Raw genomic sequence first — 9,619 nt, forward strand, 5'->3', positions numbered from 1 at the left:
ATCGTCTCCAATGTAAATCTCTTTTCTTAGACTACAACAAACACACGGATTGTAGGCAACAGTTTACTTCCTGGGATTGGTGATGTTGACAAGACCGACATTATCATAATTCCTCCCGCTTCGGACTCCCAGCCTGTAAGTTAACTCCTGTTAGCATTGCATTGTGACCGAATCGTTCAAACATGGTAAAGAGCGTCACATTTCCGGCTGACGTAAGAGGTATTCAGGCCAATCACAACGTACAGATTAGCTGGCCAATCAGGGACACATGTAGCGCTTTTCAAATCAATGAGTTTTGTACAAAATCCCTGCATTTCAGGAAGACAGGGATATCTGAAGCTACAAAAATGTACGGTATGTTGAAAAAATAATGTGTTTTTTGAACCATAAACCACACAAACACATTGTATTATACCAAATACACAAAATAACATAGTTTTTTAGCATTGAAATAGGTGCTCTTTAATGTCTGCATGTTCTTGCTCAAGAATTACAGTGGCTGTATAGTTTTTATTTTAAAGAAATGGACAAATAATAAAGATTGAAATGTGTTCAAACGTTGTTTGGTCAAAAGTAATGTATGTTTTTGTTTAATAAAACCATGTGTTTACTTGGTTTTGATACTTTATTTGAAACAATTATTAATGCATCATTTTTATTATATGTAATTTTAAAGGTTATTGCTCACTAAGGTCTATTTTTATTACAAAAAATATTAAGATATTTCAAAAAATGTAAAATATAAGATAAATTACTTCATTATCAATAATTTTATGGACAGCCCTATAGATAAAACATTTCAAAATTATTATTCAGTTATGATTTAAATTGTGATTTCAGTTTCCCATTCTTATTTATTTATCATTGAGGATTTCTAAAAAAGTGTCAAAATCTCATTCTTGTGTCTCGTAGAGTAAGTGTCTCGTCACACCCTAGTTGTAAATTGTAGTATACTGTAGTATATTTTAGCATTTACTCTATTAAACTGTAGTAGTAATCACTACACTTTGGTAATGTATGCTGTAAGTATTCTGTAGTATTACCTCGTGAGTTGATAAACTTTAAAATACTGTATGTCTAATGTTTACTACCGTATGGTTCAAAAGCATAATTCTATGTGTAATGGAGACCATTGAGATTTGTATAGCTTTATTCAATGGGGAATTGATATGTTAATTAACATATTTAATACAAAAACACAAGATTAAAGGGACAGTTCAACTAAAAATGAAAATTATCTCATCATTTAGGCTACCCAACTTCAAGTTGTTACAAACCCGCATAAATTTCTTTGCTCTGATAAACACAGATTTTAAGAAATGTTCATAACCAAACCGTTCGTGGACCCCATTCACTTCCATAGTAGGAATAAAAATACTATGGAATTAAATGGGGTACATGAACGGTTTGGTTACAAATATTTCTCAAAATATCTTCCTTTGTGTTCATCAGAACAAATAAATTTATACAGGTTTGTAACAACATGAGAGTGAGCAAATTATGACAGAATTTTCATTTTTGGGTGAACTATCCCTTTAAAGTAACCCACATGAAAAATACTTGGAGTAAGTAGCATACTGTATGTATTAAAGTTATTAATTACTACACTTTGTTAACGTATAAGCCTTCAGTATGTAGTATTAACTATAGTGAATTGATAAACAGTACTTTAATATTTACTATGGGAAGGTCTCTCAGATGGACTTCATGAACTTGGCATTTGCTGTACTCGTGCCAGGGATACTCATGCCTTTGAACACGTCCATAAACATCAAAACTCTCCTCCCCTCTGCCAAAATCTGTTTTTACGTCACAAGCCGTGTCTGGGGGTAATTAAAACCATATTGAGAAAAACGTAAATACGACCCGAGTTCCTCCTTCGGTCTTCTGCAGGAAGAGACTCACTGCACGAGCGCTTTGAAAGCTCCTCATCTGTGCTTAGCTGCAGCCCAACTTTAAATATTAAGCTACTAATAGTACTAGGATAAGCTATATCAAAAATACCACACCATGGCTGGTCTGAAGGTAAGTGCACCTTTGGACTGCCGACGCATGATTGTCTAACATGAAACTTATGCTAACCGAATGTACGGATATATTAAGGAATGTCCATTTGTTTCAAATTATTACCATTTCAAAATAATAATAAAGATGTTTAGTAAAATATTTATTATAGCGAGTCTCACTCGTATAAAAAATTGTTTGAATTGTAAAAAAGTGCACAGTTATTACGTATTGAATAATGAAGTACCCAGATGCACTCTGTGATGAAAATCAGGGGGCGTTTCATCTTAACCAATCAGATCGCTGGATTTAGCAGCTGCCCAGATGCGGTTGATCTCTGCTCCATTGTACAGCTGTACATAAAACTTTATGAAATGTTTATTTTTGCATGTTTTTACAAAATATTTTTCAACAATTTCATGGCAAATGCAGCTAAATTGATTTGAAATCAATTTAATTTAACAAGTGGACTGAGTAGCTATTATGGAATGTAAATAATTTACTTTTTGTCGTATGTTTTCGTATCTTACAGTCAGATTTACAAGCACTATTTGTTTAAAATGATGCAATCTTAACTTGAGGTCTTTGAGATGGGCTTTAAACAGATACACACATCTGCACACGCACGATGACTAAGCGCATTTGTTGGATTGATGCCATGCAATATGTGTTTCCATGTTCTTTATCTTTGATTACTTTTATGGTAACACTTTACAATACGAATGTGCTAGTTAACATTAGTTAAGACATTATCTGACATGAACTAACAATGAACAATACTTCTACAATACATTTAATAATACATTTTTAAGTTGAAACATTATATGCACAGTGAACTCAGTGAACAATTTCATTGGCATCAGATAACATGCTCACTGTTAGATCATGTTATACATTTACTAATGTTACAAATAAAACTGTTGTAAAGTGCATAAGGTATAAGTAAATACTGAAATAAAATGTTACAATTTATATGAGCACAATGAATTACATTAACATTATTTATTAACCCAATGCTGTGTTGAAGTACATGAGTGGTTTTGACAATGAGTTTGCCTCTGAGGACCCTCGCTGTCCGGGATCTTTACCTGAGGGACAGGTAATGCAAAAATGTACATACCCATATTATCAATTCACATTCAGATTAAATACTTATTTTAGATGATTTTCTTATAGAACAATCCACAAGTGTGTCCATACGGCCTCTATGCTGAACAACTTTCTGGATCTGCTTTCACCTGTCCACGGTCTACCAATAAGAGAAGGTATGTAAAATGTCTAATGGATCTCATGTATGTATGCTGTAATATATTGTGAAACATAAGTCCTTAGAATCTGTGACAATTGAAGGCATTTGTGTTTATAGCTGGCTGTATCGTATTTTGCCTTCTGTACGTCACAAGCCTTTTACTGGAATGAGCTGCGGAGATCTAATAGAGAACTGGAATGAAGTAGAGCCTGACCCAAACCAGGTAACAAATACATTTATATCAGACTTTTGTTTTGAAATAAACAGATGTTGTGTTGAATGCAATATTTTTTAACAGCTTCGGTGGATGCCATTTAATATCCCCAAAACATCTGAGAAAAAAGTGGATTTCGTATCAGTAGGTCTACTTTTCTTTTTTTGTAATTGATTGCTGTCTGTCTAAACAATACTTAGTCATTGATATGATTTTAGGGTCTGCACACGGTCTGTGGAGCTGGAGATACAAAATCTCGTAATGGAATCGCTATCCACATCTACACCTGTAACACTTCAATGACAGACAAGTCAGTTTAAATTTATATTCATATCTATGCATTTTTACACTTTTATTTAAAGCATTTTAAAGTACATTACAAGGTATACATTTTTTTTATTGGTGGGTTCAAACCCATGACCTTTTACGCAATGCTCTACTACTGAGCTATTCAGAAACATGTACTGCAAATCCCCATTAAGTATTGTGTTAATTCAGAAATACATTCCTTTCTATAGGTGCTTCCAAAATGCAGATGGTGATTTCCTTATTGGTAAGATGATATCCCCTGTATTTATTCAGAACGAATTACCTTCATTATTGTGTTACATCTTCTAATAAAGACAGACATGCATAAAGACTGTTATATATATTGTGACCTCTATTTCAGTTCCACAACAAGGTGAAATCCTTATTACTACAGAATTTGGGAAGATGATGGTGGAGCCCAAAGAGATTTGTGTCATTCAGGTGTTTTCCTGACGTTTCTATACTCTACTTTTCATGCATGAGCCATATAAATTTTTGCAACATTTTTTAAAGGGACACTCCACTTTTTTTTAAAATATACTCATTTTCCAGCTCCCCTAGAGTTAAACATTTGATTTTTACCATTTCGGAATGCATTCAGACGATCTCCGGGACTGGTGCTACCACTTTTAGCATAGCTTAGCATAATCCATTGAATCTGATTAGACCATTAGCATCGCCATGTTTGCTGCTGTAACATAGCTGCAGGAGGCGCAATGATATTACGCAGTGCCCGAAAATTGTCCCCTTAGTAACTTTCAATGGCAGTGGACCATTTTCAGGCAGTACACAACGTCACTACGCCTCCCGCAGCCATGCCACACCAGCAAAGTCATTGATTATTACGCCAGAATGAGAGTATAGTTCCTAGTCATAACTGCCTAGAAAGTCGCAACTTTTAATTTTCTGTCTGTCTTAGTACACGATGTAACTACAGAAGAGTCAAGTTTTAAATAGGAAAAATATCCAAACTTTTTAGCGTGATGCTAATGGTCCAACCAGACTCAATGAACTATGCCAAGCCACGCCAAAAGTGGCACTGTCAGACCCAGAGATCAGTTCAATGGACTCCAAAACTGTAAAAATCAAATGTTTTACTCTAGAGGAGCTGGAAAATATTTTCAAAAAAGTGGAGTGTCCCTTTAAAACAATATAGGAATTAACACCATCTGCAGTTTTTCTTTGTTTCATTTCATTTGTTTAATTTCACTCGTGCTTTTGTTTTCCAGCAAGGAATACGTTTTAGCATTGATGTCTTTGGAGAAACCCGTGGATACATTTTGGAGGTGTTTGGGGCCCATTTTGAACTCCCAGACTTGGGTCCTATTGGTGTGTGCTAGGATATATTGCATTACCAACCTCGTACACATGCATCTGTATTTTGCAAATAAGTCATTTCTTAATAGTCAAAGAAGGCTTGTTTAATTTATTACAGGGGCTAATGGGCTTGCTAACCCCAGGGACTTCCAAACCCCTGTGGCTTGGTACGAGGACCGCACTGTGGCTACTGGTTACACCATTGTCAACAAGTACCAGGGGAAGTTTTTCTCTTGTCAACAGGTACAAAAAAACCTGTACTGTCGCGTCATGTACCAGACCATCGTGGCATCTTTCAATAAGGATTCAGCTGCATTACTCAATATCTATTTTTACAGGATAAATCCTTAATAAAAAAAATTTTTGCACTACACACTGATTTTTCCCCTGTGTGTCCTGTAGAGAAAATAATTGGAACGAGTTGTTTTATATGTCAGAACTAAAAACACGTGAGCATCACGAGCCACACATCGCAAGGCATTATTGTTAAAAGGAAGAAAATTGGTGAAAGACTAAGCCTCCTATTTCTGATGACATCTAGGTCTTGCCCTCTTTATGTACTGTACTATCTTAAATTGAAAAGGTTTCTGGTTTTTATCTTGAAAGAGATGGTACAGTCTCATCCTGATGTTTTGTCCTCCAGCTGAGTGCTAAAATTGCTCAATTAACTTATTATTTGCTTGACTGGGAAAAATATGTTTGTGTTGTGTGTGTGTACAAGTGTTTTTTCTTCATCTCAATCAAGTCTGGTAGAGTTATCTTGAAGACTGTAATGTCTGCGAGATTACAAACATTGGGGTCCCAGAAACCCCAGGGTGCATTGTGTCTTTATGTATGAACGTAACTGTAAAAACAGTAATGTTGGAGTTTGTGTGTTGTTGAGTGATGCGTTACCTGTGTGTGTGTGTGTTTGTGAATGTGGGTGGGTTGAAACAACAGGAGGGAGTATGAGGGTCAGGACAGCAGCCAGACTTTGCTGTAATGAATTATATTGATTTTACAGCCAGCATTCAAAATCTCTTTGCTGCAACATTGTGAAGTCTCTATGAAACTGGAGTTTTTAAACAAGTACCAAAATGAAACATCAAAATAAAAAGTTAAAATGTTCTCTTGATTTATTACTATTGACTTTACACTTAAAAGTTAATAGCTATTTATAATTTGGTGTGTTAACTTTATCCAACAGGATTTTTCACCATTTAATGTAGTGGCATGGCATGGAAACTACGCACCGTACAAATACAACCTGGAGAACTTCATGGTCATCAACTGCGTAGCATTTGATCATGCAGTGAGTGCTTCTCTGTTTTTGCTACATCGTTGTTTTGTTTAACATATCTAATTTCAGGATCCATCAATATTCACCGTATTGACAGCAAAGTCCACACGCCCAGGTGTTGCCATTGCAGATTTTGTAATCTTTCCACCTCGTTGGGGTGTGGCTGACCATACCTTTCGGCCTCCTTATTACCACAGGAACTGCACATTATTGACCACACGCTTCTTTAAAACTTGTTTAGTTATGTTGTTAAAGAGCGGCCTCTGTCTGTGATCAAAGGGAACTGCATGAGTGAGTTCATGGGATTGATCAAAGGTCACTATGAAGCAAAGGAAGAAGGTTTCCAGCCTGGAGGAGGAAGTCTGCACAGTATAATGACTCCTCATGGCCCTGATGTTGACTGTTTTGAGAAAAATAGCACAGCTGTTCTGAAACCAGAGAGAGTTGCAGAGGGCACTATGGTAAAGTTTTAATCCATTATTCATGACATTATTGTAAAGCATGAACATATCCCAACCTGTGCCGTGTCTCTCTCACAGGCATTCATGTTCGAGTCATCCTTCAGCATGGCTGTGACTAAGTGGGGACTTGAAACTTGTCACCGCCTGGACAAGAATTATTACAAATGTTGGGAGAACCTAAAGAGTCACTTTAATCCGAAATGGAAACCAAGCAGCAAGTAGAAAAAGATAAAGTTAACATGGTGAAACCTCACCTTCAGTATTTCACAGATTGAGTATATCACTCTTGATACAGATGCATTAAAAAAAAAAAGTTAACCAGAAAAGTTATAATATTGAATTACAACTAAATGTTTTTAGAATTTAACCATGAAAATAAAATGACCATATAATAATAAACTGTGATTTCCATTTCTTCAGTAAAGACAATTTCTTCAAGATTTTTAACAATAAAGTATTTTTATTTATTTAATAATTACAAGTACTTCTGGATAGAATAAACAGTTAAACTGGAAAACAACAATTCGCTCTTAGGATGACAGGTGGTAGGGTCTTTCGTAATTTCCTGCTTTTATCTTGGCCTCTCTTTTGTCCTGGAATAAAAAAAATCTGGTTTATTAAATCTGATATCAGGCTGCAATTCCATGTCCAACGACCTCAAATGCCAAATAGAAACAAATAAAGAAAATTATGCCAAAAGACACTTGTATCATAATGCAAAACTACCAAAAACACCAGGGGGCTCATTTATAAAATTCTGCATAGAAACCATCCTTCATTTGATCTTACGATCATTTATTCAAAATGTGTACGTGTGATTCATAAACCGAACCAATGCTATGTACACACCGAACACGTGGCATCGTGTTACTGTGGGTTCACACCAGACGCGAGTTCAGCGATCTGCGCAAGTAGATCACATACAAAGTCAATGCAAAGACGCAACCAGACGCATCCTTGCGTGGGGCGAAAAATTTCAAGTTAAATCCCGCAAGTAATCTAGAGCGTTTGACGCGATGCCTCACGTTTGGCGTGTACGTAGCATTACTCGCTCTAGATTACACGAGGGATTTAACTTCGTGTCATGCAAATTTTTTGCTAGAGTTGAATATTTTCAACTTGGGCGAAGACGCGTTTGAGGCGAATAGCGCATGTTTTCATGGCAAACGCGCCAACCATCTCTCGTCATTCACGGCGCCCCACGCGAGGACATGTCTGTCGCGTCTTTGCATTGACCCTGCATGCAATCCACTCGCGCAAATCGCTGAACTCACGTCTAGTGTAAACCAAAAATTATTCGCAGAAAATGCGTGTACCTTTTTTTTTCAGATGTGAAATTTATCGCAAATGATCTTGAACTTGTGCGCAGTTGAGCAGTTTCAAACCTCCGCCTTTAAACGATGCGTAATTAATGTCATAGACATATAAAAGAACGCTTGTCAATGTTTAAACCCAATTACGAGCAGCAAGAATGGCTTATATTTCCAAAAACCTGCAGCAATCAGACAAGCAAAAATGCATGTGTCTGCTCAGACCCTGATGTGGCGCTAAACACTTTTCTACGTCAAAGATAGTTTTTTTAAATAAGAACTTTGCTGTGGATTTTTGCATACGCACACTTTACGATCAAATTTGTGCGTGCGCACGCTTTATAAATGAGGCCCCAAATCCTAATTTTTGTCTCCATAACAAAATCTGAGATGACTAGACATTGACTGGTCCAATTCGACTTTGAATTTTTTAAATTATTAATATATTGCTGTCATAATCAGTGTATTGATATGTCAATAAGCATTCTGCGTAAATAAGTGCTAGACTAAATGATCATTAGTACACAGTAGCATGGATCAGTAAATAAACTCCAGCTCACCCTGTCAGTCTTAAACACAAAGTACAGGACAAAGAGGGGTACAACTCCAAACAAACCACCCAGCAATGAAGTTTTAGGAGTTGGTCTGAAGTTGGGGTATACGTTGCTGGTACGTGCATATGTCCATCGTGTAAGAGCAGGATCCTCCTACAAATATAAACACAAAGTGTTAAGGTCCAATCGAAGAGGTAACATGTCAGTTTACCTTCTTCTGGTAAGCGACAATAATGCATTTCTTAGAAATTAAAGCAATATGAAATGTTATAGTCTTATCAACAGCTGAAATATAAGTTGTTTTTACACGTGGACCAAATCAAGCTGCCAGCAGCAGGAACCACTAATGTTAGCTAGCGAGCGAGCAATGAAGGTCACTCATTAACGGTTCAATACATAATAACATGACCTTGTAAAACATACATTTATACGAAATTAACGTTCGTAATCACAATATAAAATATTACGCACTTGCAATAGATATTAAAAATGAAGATCAAAACTACAGGTCATGTTTTACTGAAGCTAATGTTTTTACAAACTCTCTCGTACAATAAGCTCTTTCCGATGAGGATTGTTGAGTTGTAGCAGATATTGCCTCTTCAGTTGAGCTCTCAGAGCGGATCTCTCACCCTCAGATCGTCGGTAATCGTGTGAAAGATTGAAATATTCAGCTGAATCTAGCGTTTTTGGCCGTGAAGCCAAGGGAGCCTCTTTGTAGTCCGCCATGTTTGCGAACGGCGAACAGCACCGCCCATCCAAGACGGAGCAATCTGATTGGCTATGTGTCTTGCACGCGAGTTTCGCGATATTTCAGAACGTCAGCAAAGACATTCCACTTTCCTAACTAAATACGTGGTTAAAATACACACCAAACTATAATAACACAACTAACTAAAATTATTATTATTATTATTATTAT

At 36.4% G+C, this 9,619-nt stretch overlaps 2 protein-coding genes across 2 annotated transcripts; one reads left to right on the top strand and one right to left on the bottom strand.

The window, feature by feature from the left end:
- The first annotated feature begins 1,850 nt into the window (after positions 1-1,850).
- On the top strand, positions 1,851-7,130 carry hgd (homogentisate 1,2-dioxygenase). Its single transcript, XM_055181473.2, has 14 exons — positions 1,851-2,025; positions 3,032-3,103; positions 3,181-3,269; positions 3,371-3,476; positions 3,552-3,611; positions 3,686-3,777; positions 3,986-4,020; positions 4,138-4,217; positions 5,006-5,105; positions 5,212-5,336; positions 6,280-6,384; positions 6,442-6,568; positions 6,652-6,833; positions 6,912-7,130. The coding sequence occupies exons 1-14, from the start codon at positions 2,011-2,013 to the stop codon at positions 7,053-7,055; spliced, it is 1,332 nt and encodes a 443-aa protein (XP_055037448.2). The 5' UTR covers positions 1,851-2,010; the 3' UTR covers positions 7,056-7,130.
- A 143-nt stretch (positions 7,131-7,273) lies between these two features.
- ndufb4 (NADH:ubiquinone oxidoreductase subunit B4) lies at positions 7,274-9,462 on the bottom strand. Its single transcript, XM_055181483.2, has 3 exons — positions 9,250-9,462; positions 8,704-8,850; positions 7,274-7,426 (listed from the first exon to the last, which is right to left on the bottom strand). The coding sequence occupies exons 1-3, from the start codon at positions 9,424-9,426 to the stop codon at positions 7,364-7,366; spliced, it is 387 nt and encodes a 128-aa protein (XP_055037458.1). The 5' UTR covers positions 9,427-9,462; the 3' UTR covers positions 7,274-7,363.
- Between the last annotated feature and the right edge of the window lie 157 nt (positions 9,463-9,619).

The sequence above is a fragment of the Misgurnus anguillicaudatus genome, chromosome 25, assembly GCF_027580225.2.
Source record: "Misgurnus anguillicaudatus chromosome 25, ASM2758022v2, whole genome shotgun sequence".
NCBI lineage: Eukaryota > Metazoa > Chordata > Actinopteri > Cypriniformes > Cobitidae > Misgurnus > Misgurnus anguillicaudatus.

Excerpts from the sequence above, each read along its gene's own strand:
- hgd (XM_055181473.2), top strand. Across the intron at positions 3,477-3,551 it reads TAGAGCCTGACCCAAACCAG|CTTCGGTGGATGCCATTTAA; the intron begins GTAACAAATACA and ends ATTTTTTAACAG. Across the intron at positions 3,612-3,685 it reads AAAAAGTGGATTTCGTATCA|GGTCTGCACACGGTCTGTGG; the intron begins GTAGGTCTACTT and ends ATATGATTTTAG.
- ndufb4 (XM_055181483.2), bottom strand. The coding sequence starts at position 9,426 with ATGGCGGACTACAAAGAGGCTCCCTTGGCTTCACGGCCAAAAACGCTA. Across the intron at positions 8,851-9,249 it reads CTCATCGGAAAGAGCTTATT|GAGGATCCTGCTCTTACACG; the intron begins GTACGAGAGAGT and ends TTATATTTGTAG. Across the intron at positions 7,427-8,703 it reads TTGTGTTTAAGACTGACAGG|GACAAAAGAGAGGCCAAGAT; the intron begins GTGAGCTGGAGT and ends TTTTTATTCCAG.